The 20000-nt window shown below is 52.0% G+C and overlaps 2 protein-coding genes across 4 annotated transcripts in view; both read right to left on the bottom strand.

The window, feature by feature from the left end:
- The window catches only part of LOC137612588 (disabled homolog 1-like), a 29352-nt gene extending 12529 nt beyond the window's left edge, over nucleotides 1–16823 (bottom strand). The window contains exons 1-5 of one of the 3 annotated variants that reach the window (XM_068341188.1): nucleotides 16690–16823; nucleotides 7383–7580; nucleotides 7037–7228; nucleotides 1375–1514; nucleotides 1–96 (exon numbers count right to left, since the gene is read on the bottom strand). The exon at nucleotides 1–96 is cut by the window's left edge and continues 3 nt beyond it. In XM_068341188.1, coding sequence (XP_068197289.1) covers nucleotides 1–96; nucleotides 1375–1514; nucleotides 7037–7106 — 306 coding nt within the window. In that variant the 5' untranslated portion in view covers nucleotides 7107–7228; nucleotides 7383–7580; nucleotides 16690–16823. Of the gene's footprint in view, nucleotides 97–1374; nucleotides 1515–7036; nucleotides 7581–16689 lie in introns of all 3 variants that reach the window. The other 2 variants (XM_068341187.1, XM_068341189.1) reach the window with 2 other exon arrangements.
- LOC137611799 (uncharacterized) lies at nucleotides 14064–15193 on the bottom strand. Its single transcript, XM_068339894.1, has 4 exons — nucleotides 15153–15193; nucleotides 15037–15053; nucleotides 14847–14918; nucleotides 14064–14713 (listed from the first exon to the last, which is right to left on the bottom strand). The coding sequence occupies exons 1-4, from the start codon at nucleotides 15191–15193 to the stop codon at nucleotides 14064–14066; spliced, it is 780 nt and encodes a 259-aa protein (XP_068195995.1).
- Nucleotides 16824–20000: the final 3177 nt, after the last annotated feature.

Below are 20000 nucleotides of genomic sequence, written 5' to 3'. Positions count from 1 at the left end.
CGACCGCTCGCAGTAGATCTTGATCCCGCCGAACGAGACCGTCAGGAAGACCCTCTGCTTGTGCTCGCCTTTGGAGCGCGCCGAGGAGGCCACGCCCTGCAGGAGGTGGAGGAGGTGATGTGAGCAGGAAGTGACAGCTCAGGTGACAGGGACACGAGGGGGGGGGGCAGGGGTTACGTAAGGCCTGATGGGACAGGATGTTCTCTCACGTGATTGGTTCTCAGCGAGCCCTAAACCATCCCGTTCAGCTGCTGTTCCATGAACAGTCCTCCACCCTCCCACCTGACGTTCACAAGCGTTCACTAACAAGGTAAGATCTGCTGACTCAGCAGATCATTAACGCCACTTCCCATAATGCTGAGCGAACGCCCCTGGGAGCCTTTGAAGTGCATCTTTCCCATGGAGCTCAGGGCTAACGGGGAGAACCATTAGCATTCCTGCTACGCCCCCCCCCATCAGAACCATGTGTTTGACGGGTTTCACACGGAAACCCCATGAGGGAGGAGAGGATGAAGAGGAGAGACCGTCCTGCTGGGTCCACGTCCAACAGGAAGTTAGCGGTTCTGAGCTAACCTTAGCTTCACATGAAACTACAGCTCTCCATTAACCAAGCTCAAGAGATCCATCATGAACTCCACTTCCTGTCCAGATCAAAAACCAGTCAGCAGCTGGTAACCAGTTAGCAGCTGGTAACCAGTTAGCAGCTGGTAACCAGTTAGCAGCTGGTAACCAGTTAGCAGCCTGGAGCCGGTTCTTAGACTCTTTATGGTCCAGGTTCCTCCCCCTGGTGGTCCTGGCAGCCCTCAGGGACTGAAACTGATCACGTGTCGATGGACACCTGGAAGTAAAGGCTTCAGGGGGCTAGTCCAGCAGAGGGGGGGTCAAACCTGAGCCACCTACGATAACACCCACAGCACACGTCTACAACCCCGTGGTGAAGCTCTCATCAAACATGTTTGAGAATGAACACGTGATTTAACCCTCTGAGCGCCAACAGGTGAGGACATGAGATCAGTTTCTGTCTCACTACGATCCGGGTCATGTCTTCAGTTTAAAAAAATGGACCGTGACCATTATGCAGATATTTGAGGGACTACAGAAATACAGCGTCCAATCAGAAGGAAGGAAAATACAAAACACAAAGCTGCTAGCGTTAGCCGCTAGCATTAGAGATATAAAACCTGAGTAATGTGGTCGGACTGTGTTTGTTCCATCTGGTCAGTTCACTGCTTCAGTGAGTCGTACCAGGACAGGACAGCTCCCATGAGTCACACACACACACACACACACACACACACACACACACACACACACACACACACACACACACACACACACACACACACACACACACACACACACACACGTCCGTACCTTCAGCTTCATCATGGAGTCCTGGCACAGCTTGTCCCCTCGCGCCGCTGTCACCTCATCAATCCCAATCAGCTTGGCCTTGTAGCGCACGCCATCTCCACGGAAACGCTTAATAAGCCCCGCCTCCGTGCGGTCCTGACCTGCGATGGGAGAGGAGAAAAAAATAAAGGAGTGGAAACACGGATGTGTGTGTGTGCGCCCCCCCCCCCCGCATTAATATTAATGGAGCAGGAAACAGAGAACAGATTAGCATGAGCTAGCAGGACAGGAGGAAAATTGGAGTTGAAGTTTTGTTGGATTGGATCGGTGAAGCGAAGGAGAACCCCCCCCCCTTGGAGAACATGGTGGGGTGGAAGGTCACGGGATGACTGCGTGAGGTGGGGGGGACCCCCCCACAGCTGTATTTCCCATGGGTGCTGTTGGTGGGGGGCAAACCAGCCTGAATGGATGCTATTGAGGAGAATCCTCTTGGTCCAGTGGTCACCCACAATCCACCGGGCCCCCCCTGGGTGATGGATGTGGGGACACCCCCACCCCGTGGCTGATGGTTCTGTCCGTCAGACACCCTGACACTGACCCCGTCCTCATTCTGTCTTCTGGTTACCAATGCTTCTCCCCCCATCAGCAACACACAAACCAGCCCATCATCTGCAAAACAGCAACCCCCCCCAACGCTAACCCCCATCCCACCCCCCCATTCACACGTGAAGACAGCAGGAATCCAGATGAAGGTCGTGGCTCCTCGGAGGATCCAACCGCTTCTTCTGGTGTCTCGTTTCTAGGTCAGGAGCTACATCAGCTAGCGGCGCCGCTACGCTAAACAGGGTTTAACGTCCATAACGAGGACCAGGGGGGGGTCCTGGAACACGCCTGCACACAAACCCCCCCACCTGAAAACTAATTGAATTTGTTCCTCCGGCCCAGATTCTTCCAGTCAAACCAGAAGAGAATAAAAGTGAGTTCAGAAGGAGGCGACGCTCCAGCGCTCACTAATGCATGAGGGCACCAGTCTCTGGGGGGGGGGGGTGCTAAAGTCATTACAGCCTCTCTGAGTGGATGACGGGTCTAATGTACACACGACATAAAGCACAGGATAATTAACATCTTTAAACTAAGCCCAGAGACGCTGCTGCGCCGCTCCAGAGGCCGGGGGGGGGCGTCGCTAGCGGGTGTGAGCCGCCCCCCGTGCACACACACACCCGGGAGCGTTCACACAGCGTTCTGTGTTCCGTCCTGGTTCCACTGACACACACTCTGATGTAAAATGCACGCTGCTCCAGCCTCATCTTCAACACGTCTGCGGCGCTTTGGCGCCGCTTTGGCGCCGCCTTGGCGCCGCTTTGGCGCCGTTTTGGCGCCGCTTTGGCGCCGTTTTGGCGCCGCTGCTGACGAGCTGCAGCCGTTTGTTCCTACCAACGACCGGCGCTTCCTGCTGATGACGCTTCAGGGCAGCTTTAGGGCTCTAGACTCAGACCCTCAGGACCCACCAGGGCCAGCAGAGCCCACGAGGAGCCCTGACGCCGCGGCGTCGCTCCAGAGCTACGTGATCTGGGTCCAGATGCGTTACACGTGAACGCCGCGGCGCTGCAGGGCATCCTGTTTCATGTCAGTACACACTGTCAGCACGGGAGGTGTGTGTGTGTGTGTGTGTGTGTGTGTGTGTGTGTGTGTGTGTGTGTGTGTGGGTATGTGGGTCACACACACACTCCTGCACCTTCCTGGATCCACAATTACCCAGGGTTGGATGATCCTCGCTATATTTCTGGCCCATAAATCGGATGTGGGTAATTTTTGTGACAGGTGCTGCCTGAAGCGGCGTCAGCTCTGGAGTATCCCACACACGGGACAGCATGACGCCGTTTGAGCGTCCCGGTGGTCCGAGACCTCTGATACCCCCAAATGTCTCCTGTCACTGTCCTCTCCCAGCTAAAAAACAGACCCAGGGTAGGAAACCATGTGACTCGGCTCCATGTCGGGGTCACTGGAAGAAGACTCCACCCACCAGGTCCAGGACTGGAACTCAAGACCTGGTCCTGATGTCTCCAGATGATTCACACCCTTCATGACGAACACCTGGTACCTGGTACTTCTTCTTTGGTGTGGTTCCATTTGGGCCAAGGTGGTACTGAATGACCATGACAAACATATTGGTGATGGGTCAGTACCCAGCATGCACAGGGCTTCCTGCACGGCCGTGATGCGGCTCTGGTGACCGGGACCGTTTTCAATCGCAGCCGCTTTAAAGGGGAGGTCGAGGACTGCCTGTGTTCCACAGCTGATCACGTCCAACACCATGACGTGGCGGTTTCCCGTGGTCTCCCAACTACCCATCCTGCAACGGGAAACGGCCTTCAGAACATGTGACCCATCCCTCATCAGTAGAGGCCTCCAAGTCTGGAGTATCTCCTGAGCATCTTCTGAGACCAGGTCATGGTCGACTCGGAGGTCTTTGTCGTTTTGGAACAACACCCGATCATCACCTTGAGACCTATGCTTAGAATTGTTCTCCAGATGCATTCTGGGTATCTTTTTGTATCCAGTTTGTGCAAAGCAGGGATCTCGTGTTCCTTTCTGATAAATATTTTGCAAATGGAAATGGAAATGATCAGAGCAGAGCTGAGATCAGAGGACCACCAGGACCACCAGGACCACCAGGACCACCAGGACCACCAGGACCACTAGGACCACCAGGACCACCAGGACCACCAGGACCACGGAGAGAACAATTACGGTCCTCGCTGCGTCGTCCTGTTTCAGGGCTCGTCTCTGATCCCGGCGCCGCCTCCTCCTCGCCGTGCAGGAATGGGGACAACGAGGCACAGGCGCGGCACAGATGGCAGCAGATGGAGAGTCAGAAGCCCCCCCTCCAGACACGACGACTTGGCAAGAGGAAACTTTTTGTTGGGGATCTGGGCATGGAGGCAGCTTGACCTCTGAACCTTCCTGAGAGCAGATCTGCATCCCATCCTGTCAAGTCTGCTCCGCGGCCACACACACACACACACACACACACACACACACACACACACACACACACACACACACACACACACACGAACACACACACACACACACACACACACACACACATTGGACTACCGCATGCGGTTTGAAATGCTAAGACATTATTTTGTGCGTTGGGACGCTAACGGTCCCGTCGCCCCAACGGGGGGACGACGACGGCAGACAGCGGTAAAGAGAATCGATGTCGATGGAACGCAAATCTGTCCTCGCCATCTGCCTCCCCCACACAAAATAACTTTCATAAGCCTCAGCGCGCACACACACACACACACACACACACACACACACACACACACACACACACACACACACACACACACACACACACACAGCACGTGTTCCTGGTGTTCCTGGTGAACTCCTCTGACCGTTAAAGGGTTAAAGCGTTACAGTCAGTTGGGGTCATTGTGCAGCTCGTGGATGGAGGATGAAGCGCCGTGTTGCATGCAGGCACTGATGCATGCTGGGAGCTCCTGGAGTGAACAGCTGATCAAGCCGACGCCTCCTGATGTGGTCAAACATGGACGGCGGTGTTTGAGCAGCTGAGGCGGTCGGTGTTTCTACTTCCTGTTTCCGTCTCTGCGCTGGCGTTGGGTTTGTGAGGTGACTGGTGATGCGTTCGGGTGCTCGCCTCCTCTCGGCGTCTCCCCGTCCTCCACTCCTTCCCTCTCTCTATTCGAAATGAATCTTTCTTTCGTGCACAGATGACGGTGGGAGAGCAACAGTTGCTATGGTGATGGAGTGAAGGCACGCATATAAAACACTCCTGCTGATGGAACGGAGCTCTGGAGCCGCCGTCAGTTTGCTGCAGTGACGCTTCAACAATCTAAACACACGACGGCGTTGGAGGATCAGAGTAACACACACACACGTGACACACGCGTGACATCCTACTGGTCGCTTTACAGCAACAAACAATATAAACCCCCCCAAAGTGAAGGATTTACGTTGCTAAGGGTGTTCCATCACTGCAGACTTGTCTTATTTACAAGCTGTGAAAATGTCCATGTGGACGACAGGCAGTCAGCTACGCTACGCTATGCTACACAACGCAACGCTATGCTACGCTAGCTAGCTGCTGAAGGTAGCGTGACCTCAGAGAGTTACGATTTGTTTGATAAATCAGTTTTCATTCATGAACAGGTTAGACAGACTTCTGAGGACGTCAGCTGGTGGTGAACGATGGTGAACGATGGATTAATGATGGTCAATGATGGTGAATGATGGTGAATGATGGATTAATGATGGTCAATGATGGTGAATGATGGATTAATGATGGTGAACAATGGATTAATGATGGTGAATGGTGGTGAATGATGGATTAATGATGGTCAATGATGGTGAATGATGGTGAATGATGGATTAATGATGGTGAACAATGGATTAATGATGGTGAATGGTGGTGAATGATGGATTAATGATGGTGAACAATGGATTAATGATGGTGAATGGTGGTGAATGATGGATTAATGATGGTGAATGATGGTGAACGATGGATTAATGATGGTGAAAGATGGTGAACGATGGTAAACGATGGATTAATGATGGTGAATGATGGTGAAAGATGGATTAATGATGGTGAAAGATGGATTAATGATGGTGAATGATGGTGAACGATGGATTAATGATGGTGAACGATGGATTAATGATGGTGAATGATGGTGAACGATGGTAAATGATGGATTAATGATGGTGAATGATGGTGAACGATGGATTAATGATGGTGAAAGATGGATTAATGATGGTGAATGATGGTGAACGATGGATTAATGATGGTGAACGATGGATTAATGATGGTGAATGATGGTGAACGATGGTAAATGATGGATTAATGATGGTGAATGATGGTGAACGATGGATTAATGATGGTGAAAGATGGTGAATGATGGTGAATGATGGATTAATGATGGTGAATGATGGATTAATGATGGTGACCAATGGTGAACAATGGTGAACAATGGTGAATGATGGTGAATGATTCACAATCTTCCTGTTTAAACATGTTTGCTGCCATTTCAGTTCATTGAATGTCTTCTGTTTAAACATAATTTATAACATTTAACCGCCCCCCCCCCGAGACTCGTCTGCAGCAGACACACGTCTGACCCCCACCCAGACTGGATGGATTTAAATGAATTCATCCTCCTCATCCTCAGTGGCGTCCTTCATCAGGCTGCACACGTCACTTTGGCGTTGCTGCAGTCGTCCCTGCACCCCCCCCCACTTAGCTTAAATCAATGGGTTCCTCCTCCAGCCAGCCATTTATCTAGGCTGGTAGACGTGCCCCCCCCTGCCCCCTCACAACCAGCCAGATTTACTGGACAAGCTGGAGTGGCTTTATTCAGGGAGAACAGGGATGAAGAGGGGGGAGGAAGAGGAGGCATCACCCACCTCCTCCCCCTCCCTGAGTCTCCCTCCACCCCCCCCCATCAATTCAATCCCACTTCAATCTGCTGGTGACGCTTCAGGGAGCAACTGGTTCCATCACATCAGAGCGACAGGTGTGAATTAGCCCCTCCCTGACACCTAAAGCATCATCCTACCGACCCCCCACCCCCCGACATTGGTTCTGATCACCAGCACACGCGTGATGTCACCACATGCGTGACATCCCCACCGGATCAGGAGCACCACCTACTTTTGACCCTCCTGGACTCCCGTCTCTGGCTGCTTTTGACGCCTGGCTGAAGCTCCGCCTCCGCTGACATCCTCCCCCCGCTGAGTCCCGTGTCCCGCTCACGGCAGGTGCACCATGGGATAGCAGCTCACCGGCAAGTCCTCCCACCTCCCAGAGCCGACCCCCCCCACACTGCGGTCCCGATCAGTCAGTCTGTGGAGGAAACCTTCATCAGACCCTCAGTGGATGAAGATCCAGCGTGGGTGGCGGCGCTCCATCACGGCCGGCCCCCCCCGGCGCTCAAGAATCGCTTCACCACACAGATGGTGATCCTCGCACGAGCAGCTTCACGTCTTCTGGAGGGTACCTGAGTTCTCCCCATGAAGGTCAGGCCTCACATGGCTCAGCGCTGCTCTTTACCGCGGCTCCAGCGATTAGTCAGGGGTCATTCCCTTCTGGGGGGGTCTGGGGGGGCGGCGGCTCTGATTGGATGACTGATCGTTGCTCACAGCAGGTCACGAGTGGGTTTTATCCGACGAGCCATCGCAGTCACTCGCTCCGAGCACTGTAGGGGAAGAGAGGCATGATGGGTAATGTTGAGCAGGAGGTGGTCTGGAATTAAAAATGACAAATATGCCCCCCCCAATCTGAATTAATGTGACATACAGCAAATTCACAAACCGGCTCAGACTTTATTTCATCAATCCTTAAAAAGAGTGGTGAATGTGCCCCCCCCCTCGAAGAAGACCTGTGGCGACACGTCTGACGTTTGTTTTTTTGAGTAAATACTACATTAAAGATGGGTTCTAAACGCCCCCCCTGCCTGGGCCAGCGGCGCCGGAGGAGGGGGAGGAGCCAAGGACGAATGACGAGCGGCTTCAGAGCGACCCGATGGAAACCCTGGCACCGGTACCGTGAACTGGAACCCCCCCACCCCCATTGTGCTTTAATGCCCCCCAAACGTCCAGCGCTGACGCGGATGCTGCGCCAAGCTGGCACCGCTGCCTCTGTTGGCATGGCAACGGACCATTGTGGGATGAAGAGGCCTTCAGACAAGAGCTGGAGCTGGGGACACATCATCCTCTGTGTGTGTGTGTGTGTGTGTGTGTGTGTGTGTGTGTGTGTGTGTGTGTGTGTGTGTGTGTGTGTGTGTGTGTGTGTGTGTGTGTGTGTGTGTGTGTGTGTGTGTGAGCACCTCATTATTTCATGAATTTCTATCTGCCTACTGTTTCGGTTTCTCCTCCTTTGACTCTGCAGAAAAAAGAGTTTCATCACCGTTTTGTTTGATTAAATAGAACACGAATAAAAGTACAGGAAGTGTTGGATCAAACAGGAAGTGTTGGATCAAACAGGAAGTGTTGGATCAAACAGGAAGTGTTGGATCAAACAGGAAGTGTTGGATCAAACAGGAAGTGTTGGATCAAACAGGAAGTGTTGGATCAAACAGGAAGTGTTGGATCAAACAGGAAGTGTTGGATCAAACAGGAAGTGTTGGATCAAACAGGAAGTGTTGGATCAAACAGGAAGTGTTGGATCAAACAGGAAGTGTTGGATCAAACAGGAAGTGTTGGATGAAACTTGTGGGCGTGTCCGTCCTGAGGAACCTGTTAGTCTGGAGTCGTCCTGTAGACCAGGTGGATTAATCTGCTGAGCCGTCCTGGATGAGACCATCTGATGGATTAACAGGAAACCGGCTGGAAGGATTGGTAGTCTGGAATAAATCCAGGAATATCAGTTAATCCGTTGTTGTTTTCTTTATACGGAGAGGATTTGCAGGAAATTTTGTTGTTTGTAATTTGGATAAAGCTTTTAAAAAATTGGACGTTTGGTCTGAGTGGATGTTGGAGCTCTGGTGGTGTTTCAGTCGTGATGTCTTCTTCCTCTTCCTTCCTGTATCGTGTTATTCTCCTTCCTGTCACTTGTGTCCAATCAGGTTAAGTCGTTGGTGGTTAAGATCTCCTCCCATTGGTCCGTTCAGCTCCATCATGTGGTGTTGGAGGCACCTGGGTGACCCTCAGGTATCTCCTGTCCTCCATGGTGATGAAGAGGTCGTTCTTACCTACATCAACATCTCAGCTCCATCCTTTCTCACGCTGGATCGACCGTTCCCACGGTAACCAGCAGCAACGGGGTGCTGAGGCCTCGGAGGAGGGGCTGCGTCGATACGGATGGAAAGAGAAGATTCTGGCTTCTTCCTGCAGGACCTCCAGCAGGAAACAGACCGTTTCTCCAGTCCGGTCCAGCAGGTCCATCAGCCCCCCCGCCTCTCGTTTCCTTCAACCAGCGCTTATCACCATCACCTCATCACCACTGCGCTCCTCGTGCGCCGCTGTGTCCACCATCCATCACCCCTCACGCCTGCTTGATAATGCCCCCCCCGGTCCAGATGGAGGGGCCACATCCCCCTCAGTGAGTCAGGACGGGTTCCACGTCGTGAAGAAACCCCATCAGGATGTATTTCATTACCGCCGAGGAAGAGGAGCCTGATGGGGAGGGGGGGATGTGATGCGCCGCTATGTAGGTCACCCCGACTCCCATCTGCACCGTGTTCTAACGGCGCCGGTGCCTCGTGTGATTTGGGTCGGACTAACGAGCATTGCTCATTCCTGCCCCCATCCCCCCCCAGCTGCTGGGGGACAAAAGCCCCCTTTTATTTATTAATTTGTTCATTTTAGTAAAATCGCTTCAAGACCTCCTTCAGGCAGTCAGTTTGCTTCCTGTTCGCTCGTCTTCACTTCCTGTTCGCTCGTCTTCACTTCCTGTTCGCTCGTCTTCACTTCCTGTTTGTTCGTCTTCACTTCCTGTTTGCTCGTCTTCAATTCCTGTTTGCTCGTCTTCACTTCCTGTTCGCTCGTCTTCACTTCCTGTTCGCTCGTCTTCACTTCCTGTTTGCTCATCTTCACTTCCTGTTCGCTCGTCTTTACTTCCTCCCATCGGCGTCTTTGTGTGATTTCATACATCACTTCCAGAGACGTTGACATCATCAACATAACGCTGTCCTCAAAGGGCCAGATGTAACTAATAAATGTAACTAAATGTAACTCAGTGTAATGTAACTAAATGTAACTACTCCTTAAAGTAACTAATAAATGTAACTAAATGTAACTCAGTGTAATGTAACTAAATGTAACTACTCCTTAATGTAACTAATAAATGTAACTAAATGTAACTCAGTGTAATGTAACTAAATGTAACTACTCCTTAATGTAACTAATAAATGTAACTAAATGTAACTCAGTGTAATGTAACTAAATGTAACTACTCCTTAATGTAACTAATAAATGTAACTAAATGTAACTCAGTGTAATGTAACTAAATGTAACTACTCCTTAATGTAACTAATAAATGTAACTAAATGTAACTCAGTATAATGTAACTAAATGTAACTACTCCTTAAAGTAACTAATAAATGTAACTAAATGTAACTCAGTGTAATGTAACTAAATGTAACTACTCCTTAATGTAACTAATAAATGTAACTAAATGTAACTCAGTGTAATGTAACTAAATGTAACTACTCCTTAATGTAACTAATAAATGTAACTAAATGTAACTCAGTGTAATGTAACTAAATGTAACTACTCCTTAATGTAACTAATAAATGTAACTAAATGTAACTCAGTGTAATGTAACTAAATGTAACTACTCCTTAATGTAACTAATAAATGTAACTAAATGTAACTCAGTGTAATGTAACTAAATGTAACTACTCCTTAATGTAACTAATAGATGTAACTAAATGTAACTCAGTGTAATGTAACTAAATGTAACTACTCCTTAATGTAACTAATAAATGTAACTAAATGTAACTCAGTGTAATGTAACTAAATGTAACTACTCCTTAATGTAACTAATAAATGTAACTAAATGTAACTCAGTGTAATGTAACTAAATGTAACTACTCCTTAATGTAACTAATAAATGTAACTAAATGTAACTCAGTGTAATGTAACTAAATGTAACTACTCCTTAATGTAACTAATAAATGTAACTAAATGTAACTCAGTGTAATGTAACTAAATGTAACTACTCCTTAATGTAAATAATAAATGTAACTAAATGTAACTCAGTGTAATGTAACTAAATGTAACTACTCCTTAATGTAACTAATAGATGTAACTAAATGTAACTCAGTGTAATGTAACTAAATGTAACTACTCCTTAATGTAACTAATAAATGTAACTAAATGTAACTCAGTGTAATGTAACTAAATGTAACTACTCCTTAATGTAACTAATCAATGTAACTAAATGTAACTCAGTGTAATGTAACTAAATGTAACTACTCCTTAATGTAACTAATAAATGTAACTAAATGTAACTCAGTGTAATGTAACTAAATGTAACTACTCCTTAATGTAACTAATAAATGTAACTAAATGTAACTCAGTGTAATGTAACTAAATGTAACTACTCCTTAATGTAACTAATAAATGTAACTAAATGTAACTCAGTGTAATGTAACTAAATGTAACTACTCCTTAATGTTAAATAACTGAATTTCTGACTGATTCTAGTTCCAAACATTACAGTTAGACAGAAAAAACATGTTTGTTTGTTTCTCTGTTCTAACATAAATCCTTTTCATTTGTCAGGTTATTAAACCCACAGAACTCCATCAATCAAGGATCAAACTATCAATCAATAAAGAAAAATAACATCAGACACAAGTTAGGACGTTAACTTTGCTCACAATGTTTAGTCAGAGTTAGAATGGGCTGAACTACTGCATTGTGGGTAATGTAGTTTAGCTCAAAGCACACTTTTGACCTACTTATTTTTAGTGATCTTTTTTGCTCTCGTGGGCCACATTAAATGATGTGGAGGGCCACATTTGGCACCCGGACCTTGAGTTTGACACGTGCTTTAAGCTTTAGGGTATCAATCACAATGATCAGGTCCGTATCGGCCTGTCAGGACGCCACAGAGGACAGTTTATCTGCTGGTTCCTGTAATCTTGAGATCAATTAAAAGACTTAATCAATCACAGAGTAATCCGCTGAGTGTCCAGGCATCACTAGACGCTCTCAGATCAGTGTACTGATGAACTCTCTGAGCTGTGGCTGTAATTTAGACCTGATTTATGTTCCACAGGCTTTAATTGATAATAATTGATAATAATTGATAACAATGATTTGAGTGCAGCTGCGTTCAGTCGTTTCCGGTTTGGTCGACTCTCTAACACAAAGATCAATACAATGATCAATCACTGGACTGATTCAAATCAGATCATTCTCCAGTTGTGTTTCATTTTTTCTGTGGAGGAACAATCAGCCTCTCGTTGTGCCCCCCCACCGCCAGCGCCACCCCCCTCCATCACCGGGTACGGACCATTACACTGGTCCTCTGCTCTCCTTTGCAGACACATGGGACGCCCCCCCATCACCATTCCCCCCACCCCACACGTCTATTCTTGGCCCAGGCTGGCGTCGCCCGGGGGGGCGTGGCACTGGGGCGACAGACCGGCTTTGGCACCTCGCGCTGGTCATCTTTGTTACAAGATGCCCCCCAGCTGATGGGGGGGGGCAGGACTGTCACAACTAGAGCTCCTCTGAACGCCCACCCCCACCCTGAGTCGCTTCATGGTCAAACGCCGGGACCGGATGTTAAACCATGACTGTAGACGAGGTTAAACCCCGCCCATCCCGTAACGGATCCCTGACATCTCATTGGCTGCTGAAGTGTGTGTGTGTGTGTGTGTGTGTGTGTGTGTGTGTGTGTGTGTGTGTGTGTGTGTGTGTGTGTGTGTGTGTGTGTGTGATGAGGGGTCTCCCATCACACCTTAACGTCTCTCATTAATCTCTCATCACTGATTCGTCGGCTGCACGGAACACGGAACCCTGGAGGTGTGAAGCCAGGTGAAACTGTTGTCGTCTCGTTTGTTATCCGTCCCCAGAGATGGGGGGGGCACAGCCCATTGGAGGCTAATCATGCTGCTAATCTCCTCCTCTGGGCTGTTCCCTTCAGGGTCTCCACAGCCAATCAGTGTCCTCCATCTAACCCTGTCTTCTCATCCTCTTCTCTCACACCAACTACCTTCATGTCCTCTTTCACTACATCCATAAACCTCCTCTTTGGTCTTCCTCTAGGCCTCCTGCCTGGCAGTTCAGAACTCAGCATCCTTCTACCAATATATTCACTATCTCTCCTCTGGACATGTCCAAACCATCTCAGTCTGGCCTCTCTGACTTTATCTCCAGAACCTCTAACATGTGCTGTCCCTCTGATGGACTCATTCCTGATCCTATCCATCCTGGTCACTCCCAGAGAGAACCTCAGCATCTTCATCTCTGCTACCTCCAGCTCTGTCTCCTGTCTTCTCCTCAGCATCTTCATCTCAACCGGTCAGAGGGCCCAGAGGCCCCAGAGGGGCCCAGAGGGCCCAAAGGGGCCGTCAGGTTTCTGGATGTATGTTACACCATAAGCATCACAAACATGTTGACTTATCGTCTCCATGGTAACGGTAGGGTTCAGTCGACGCCGGCGTTACCGTTACCGTGCCTCCCCGCCTCACGACGGCCCTCCTCCAGCGCATCCGTGCAGCAGATGAAGGGGGGGGGGGAGTTCTGCTAAACTGGGTCACACTAACGTGTTTCTGGGTAACGCGGTGAAAACGCTGGAGGGGCGGGGCAGATAGCGTGTCGACATCTGGGGCAGCAGATCCAACTTTTACCCCTTCCTGCCGCCGGCGCTGAAGACGTCCGTATGCAGGAAGCAGGCAGGGCTTAGTCCCCCCCCTCAGGGGGCATTTAGATGGAGACGGTGCTTCATGACGGTAGCGTGTTCCTGTAGCGTGTTCCTGCAGGCTTCATCTCCTGTCGGGGGGGGGCTCTGACCTCATTATTATAAATGTGATGGTTCTACTTTGTGTTCATGGAAATTACATTCAGTTCATTTATTTAAAAAAAAAAGGAAAGCCCCCCCACAATAAGAACCCCCTTCCTCCACCTCTGGACTGAATGTTCCTTCAGCATCAAATGAACCAATCAGAGGAGGTCTGGGGGTGACAGCTGGTCACATGACCCCCGCTGCTGCCCACACGTGGAGCTCAGATCTTCCTGTCTTTATGAGTTCCATTAATTTCCTGTTCTGGAGGCTGGTGGGGGCTGGGCGTTGGGGGGGGGGTGGGCGTTGGGGGGGGTAGGGGCTGGGCGTTGGGGGGGTAGGGGCTGGGCGTTGGGGGGGGGGCTGGGCGTTGGGGGGGTAGGGGCTGGGCGTTGGGGGGGGGCTGGGCGTTGGGGGGTAGGGGCTGGGCGTTGGGGGGGGGGGGGCTGGGCGTTGGGGGGGGGCTGGGCGTTGGGGTGGGGGGCTGGGCGTTGGGGGGGTAGGGGCTGGGCGTTGGGCTGGGCGTTGGGGGGGTAGGGGCTGGGCGTTGGGGGGGGGCTGGGCGTTGGGGGGGTAGGGGCTGGGCGTTGGGGGGGGGGGGGGCTGGGCGTTGGGGGGGGGCTGGGCGTTGGGGGGGTAGGGGCTGGGCGTTGGGCTGGGCGTTGGGGGGGTAGGGGCTGGGCGTTGGGGGGGGGGCTGGGCGTTGGGGGGTAGGGGCTGGGCGTTGGGGGGGGGGGGGCTGGGCGTTGGGGGGGGGCTGGGCGTTGGGGGGGTAGGGGCTGGGCGTTGGGGGGGGGGGTGGCTGGGCGTTGGGGGGGTAGGGCTGGGCGTTGGGGGGGGGGGCTGGGCGTTGGGGTGGGGGGGCTCCTTTACCTTGGCACAGATCACATGACAAACTGGATGTGAGGGCGGGTGGATCTTGTCGCCGCCTCTTGGCAGGCGGGACGAGGTCTGTATCGGGGGGGGGCGTCTGGAGGTGGGGGTTGTCCTCCCGCCTTAGATTTACAGTGTGTGGCGCTCTGCAGCTCGTCCTTCAGCGGGTGGGGCTCTCGTGCGGCGCCAGCTGGCAGCGGCGGTGCTGAAGGTCACGGTGACGGGTGGAGACGATCTGCACGCCGACACGTTCGCCGCTACAGAGACGCCTGGTGAAGAGACCGGTGGGGGGGGCTGGAGGCATATGGCACCACGCCCCACACCTCCAGCTAATTGAGTCCTAATGAATCACGGGTCTGCCAGGCAACACCCCCTCGTGACGCCGGGTGTCAGTGATGCATCGAAGACTCGGCAGCACGCCGGGCGCGGCGCCGCTCACCAGATGTTCCAGGAGAAGGCGCTCAATGATTGGCCGCTCATCTTCACACCGAAGAAATAACCACGCCCCCTTTTGATTGGAGTAAGCTGCTGTTAGCGACGCTAGCCGAGCTAGCAGCTTCAGTCCTCCACCCTCCTGTGTCCTCCTCCACCCTCCTCCATCCTCCTGCTTCCTCCTCCATCCTCCTGCTTCCTCCTCCACCCTCCTCCATCCTCCTGCTTCCTCCTCCACCCTCCTGTGTCCTCCTCCATCCTCCTGCTTCCTCCTCCACCCTCCTCTATCCTCCTCCACCCTCCTCCATCCTCCTGCGTGTGTGTGTGTGTGTGTGTGTGTGTGTGTGTGTGTATGTGTGTGTGTGTGTTTATGTGTGTGTGTGTGTGTGTGTGTATGTGTGTGTGTGTGTGTGTTTTATGTGTGTGTGTGTGTGTGTGTGTGTTTATGTGTGTGTGTGTGTGTGTGTGTCTGTGTGTGTGTGTGTGTGTGTATCTGTGTGTGTGTGTGTGTGTGTGTGTGTGTGTGTTTATGTGTGTGTGTGTATGTGTGTGTGTGTGTTTATGTGTGTGTGTGTGTGTGTGTGTGTATCTGTGTGTGTGTGTGTGTGTGTGTGTGTGTGTATGTGTGTGTGTGTTTTTATGTGTGTGTGTGTGTTTGTGTGTGTATGTGTGTGTGTGTGTGTGTGTTTATGTGTGTGTGTGTGTGTGTGTGTGTGTGTGTGTGTGTGTGTGTGTGTGTGTGTGTGTGTGTGTGTGTGTGTGTGTGTGTGTGTGTGTGTGTGTCGCTCCGCTGGCAGAAGACACACAACCTCTGGCACAGATGTCACAACGCTAACGACCTTTGACCCCAGACAGTGGACGTCCCAGCCTGTGACCCCCCAAGACCAATCAGGACGCTGTAGGCTCTGACAGGGGGGGCCGTGGACCCCCGACCGGCTCAGGGGAGGGTTTTGGGTTCACAGGTGATATTTTAAGACCCTAAAGGTCACAGACGGGGTCGACCCTCAGCTGGGGGGTCGTCTGAGTCTTTTCTCCACAGTGGACCTTTAACGCCCCCCCCCCACACCGGAAGTGCCCTCTGGACGTGAACGAAGCCCAGCGGACAGGCGCGCGCTCTGCGGGTCTTTCTGCGCCAGATTCCGGTTCCCGTCAGACCGGAGCCGCGCCGCGCTGCGCGCTCCAGCCACAGGTCCCCCCCCAGCACACACACACACACACACACACACACACACACACACACACACACACACACACACACACACACACACACACACACACACACACACACACGACAAACGTCGGTTCTTAATTCGTCCGGTTTGGTTTTGGGGGGGGGGGGCAGTCAACCGGCGTTTGCGCTTCCAACGACTCCCCGTTCAAACCATCCGACCCCCCCCCCACACACACACACACACACTCGTTCCGTGACGGTCTCCGGTCCTCCCGGTTCCGTTTCTCATTCCACGTCGCTGCATCCTTAAACAGGTCACACAGCCCCCCCCCCCCCCGATCAGCGAGGACCCCCCCACAAAGATGACACTCACCTTCTCTCAGCAGAAGCTCCTCTGTCCCGTTTGTGCGTTTTAATCCACATCCGTCTTTCCTTCATCTGAGCCGTTTCCCCACGGGGGGGGCAGAGAGAGCGTGGGGGGGGGGCAGTTATCGTGTAGAAGAAAACCCGTCGTTAATCCCGGTGGCGGGACGCGCCGGTGAATCCCGCTTTGAGTCCGACCCGTGACGCCCGTCCGCTCCTCTTCCTCCTGAAGTTGCCTGGTTACCCCCCTCCCGGTTCTTTCAGGCTGGGGGGGCTGGGGGCTGCGAGCAGCGGCCAATCACACCGCGGCACCGACAGATTAACCGTTTCTTGGCTCCTCCGTTTGAGACCCGGGAAAGGAGGCGAAGGGGCGGGGCGAGTGCCCCCCCCCCCAACCCCCCGGTGACAGGAGAATTAACATGCTCGGAGAATAATGTAGGGGGGGGGCGGACGGAGGGGATTAAACATTTTCAAAAAAAAATAAAGGATTGGTGAGTGGGGGGGGTAAGGGGGTAGTGGGGTAGTGGGGGGTACGGGGGTGGTGGGGGGGGTAGTGGGGGGGTAGGGGGGTAGTGGGGGGTACGGGGGTGGTGGGGGGTAAGGGGGGTAGTGGGGGGGCAGTTACCACTTCTCACAACAACAGATGGAAGTGAACCATATTCACAGGACGTCATGAAAACTGAGGCGGAGCCCCTCCCCCTTTACCCCCCCCCTTGCCCCCCCCCAGTGGACAATCGGTCTTTAAGGAGCAGAGATCGTCTCATTTCTGAACTCCCCCAAAAAGTAATCCATCAGGGTAATTGATCGCCCCCCCCTTTAACCAGCCATCCATCAAACTGCCCCCCTCCCCAGCCCCAGCCCCCCTCCTCTCTCTGCCCCCTCCAGTCCTCATCATACACTGCATTGATTTCACCCCCCCCAGCCGGGGTTAAAGGTGTGGGGGGGGGCAGCCAGCTTCAATTACCGACACACGGTGTAAGGGGGGTGGCAACCCCCCCGACGGCTTCTTCTTCTACATCCAGGTCAGGGCCCCCCCCATAAACATTTACTGTATGACAGCCTTGACCTCAGTGTGGGAGGGGCCACAAACGTGTGTGTGTGTGTGTGTGTGTGTGTGGGGGGGGGGGGTCAGGAGAGGGAAAACAACAAGCTCAGCGATAAAGCATCCAGTGGGGGGGGTGAGGTGTGGGGGCTCTGGGACATCCCAGCAGACCCCCACTTGTTCTGTTTCCCAGCATCCTCCTGTGAAACGCTCTGACGCTGAAGTTTGTCCGTTCATCCGTCCGGCGCGTCGTCACCCTCGGGCTGATGGATGGATTACAGCTCAATCCCACAGATTACAGAGGGAAACAACAGTGTTGGGGGGCCCCTCCCCCACAGCAGAGCTCTGTGTGTGTGTGTGTGTGTGTGTGTGTGTGTGTGTGTGTGTATACAGTCATCACACACACACACACACACACACACACTTAGCATTTGATTGACAGGCAGCTCTTGGATTGAGTACCACTTAATCCACCACTTTTTCCCAGATGGACTCAGTCTTCCTCTTTTTCCTGGTGTCACCAGTAGTGGCATGTCACACACACACACACACACACACACACACACACACACACACACACACACACACACAGACACACACACAGACACACACACAGACACACACACACACACACACACACACACACACACACACACACACACACACCGTCGCTCGCTGAAACAACAAGCGAGGTCAGTGGGGGCAGCTGGGTTTGGCAGAGCGGGGGTTAATCCTGTGTTTGCAGATGGAACGTTCCACATGAGCCCCCCCCACCACGCCCCCCCCCCCCCCGTATGTTTGCTCCGGTGCTCTCCAGCCCCACAGCAGAGAAATTAAGATTTTCTCCTCCTAATCCCAACCCGCTCCTGGAAAGGCTTTGATTTCAGAGTGCTGATAACGTCGGGGGGGGGGGGGGGGCATGGAGATAAGATAAGGAGCAGACCCCTCCCTCCAGAAAAGAAGACACAGTCGATACCCCACATGGAGCTAATCTCCATCCAACCCACAGATTACCAAAGTCAGAAACGTCATCGCCGGTGGATGATTACCCCCCCCCCCCCAGAGAAACACTGAAGTTGATCAACATCTGGTTTCTGTTAGCAGGGGGGGTCAGAGGCAGTGGGATCAGGTCCACGGCTGGTGGCTTCAGGAAGACCTGACCGGTGATCAAAGAACAGGAAGCAGCAGCGTGTCATCGGCGCACACGCTAACAGTTTCATTAATGCTAACCCCGACGTGTTGATATGTCGCTGGTTAGCATTCAGAGAAGGATGACATCCGTTAATAACACGTGACCTTTGACCCTGCGCGGTCCGGCAGCTGGACCTTCCCCTCTTTTATCAGTGTCACCCCAGACCGCTTCCTTTCCTGTCCCATATCCAATCACAGCGCAGCAACAGCAGCTGTTACTGAGAGAGATAAGAGCGCCTTGAGCTAATTGTTACATGCTAATGTTTGGCGTGGAGCGTGACTTCAACGGTTTGGATGAAACTGTTGAAGTCAGTACCCTCTTCATTCAGAGCGCTTCTACAAACGCCCTATTTTACTGTAAAGGGTTAAATGAACAGATCATTAAATTCTCATCACGATTAGCGCTACTTAGCTCATCTGTCAGATAAAATTTCCCTCAGTTAGCATCTCGCTGATGAGCGTCAATTAGCGCGTGTTTAGCGGCGAACCAGGAGGACGACTTCCCTCTGCAGACGAACAAAAACGAAGAGGAGAATAAAATGAGGATTACGCTCCACCAGCGGACGGGTTAGCACGACCGCTAACAGTGCTAACGGCGTTCCATCGTGGCGTCACGTCGTTCTGGACCAGACGTCTCCTCAAGGTCAACGCTAAGGTCAGAGCCAAGGTCACCAGGAAGTCTCTGCTAACACTGGAGCTAACGTTTGTACGTGTGATACATCAAAGGGGGGGCGGGGCTTCTGGTCCCGGCGTGACGGACGCGTGTGGTTAAACACGGAGCCGCGTGTGACGGCCAATTAGCCGCCGGTATTAAATCACAGGAACAGGAAGTGGAGCAGATGGACGCTGACAGCTTCCTGTCTGTATTGTGGGAGGGGGGCGTGATGGATGGACGTCCGTCTGCTGAAGCTGTGATGCTAATGAGCGGCGCTAACATCCTGTTTGGATCCAGGAGGGGTCCAACTTTAATTCTAACTGTATTAACCATCGCATTGCCACAGAGCGCCACACTGATCAATAACCTTATCGGTTCTACGGTATTAACACTTTACCATTATTACTCCCTGTCCCCTTGGGTCTCATTTTTC

This window comes from Antennarius striatus, chromosome 18, assembly GCF_040054535.1.
Source record: "Antennarius striatus isolate MH-2024 chromosome 18, ASM4005453v1, whole genome shotgun sequence".
In the NCBI taxonomy this organism is placed as follows: Eukaryota; Metazoa; Chordata; class Actinopteri; order Lophiiformes; family Antennariidae; genus Antennarius; species Antennarius striatus.
The sequence above is the reverse complement of the archived record's forward strand: the minus strand, read 5'-3'. Positions and strand labels throughout refer to the sequence as shown.

Bases quoted from the DNA above. Each gene is read 5' to 3' on its own strand.
- LOC137611799 (XM_068339894.1), bottom strand. From the start codon at position 15,193: ATGAGCGGCCAATCATTGAGCGCCTTCTCCTGGAACATCTG. The intron at 14,714-14,846 runs GTAAATCTAAGG...ATCTGTGCCAAG, and splicing joins GCTGCAGAGCGCCACACACT to GTAAAGGAGCCCCCCCACCC.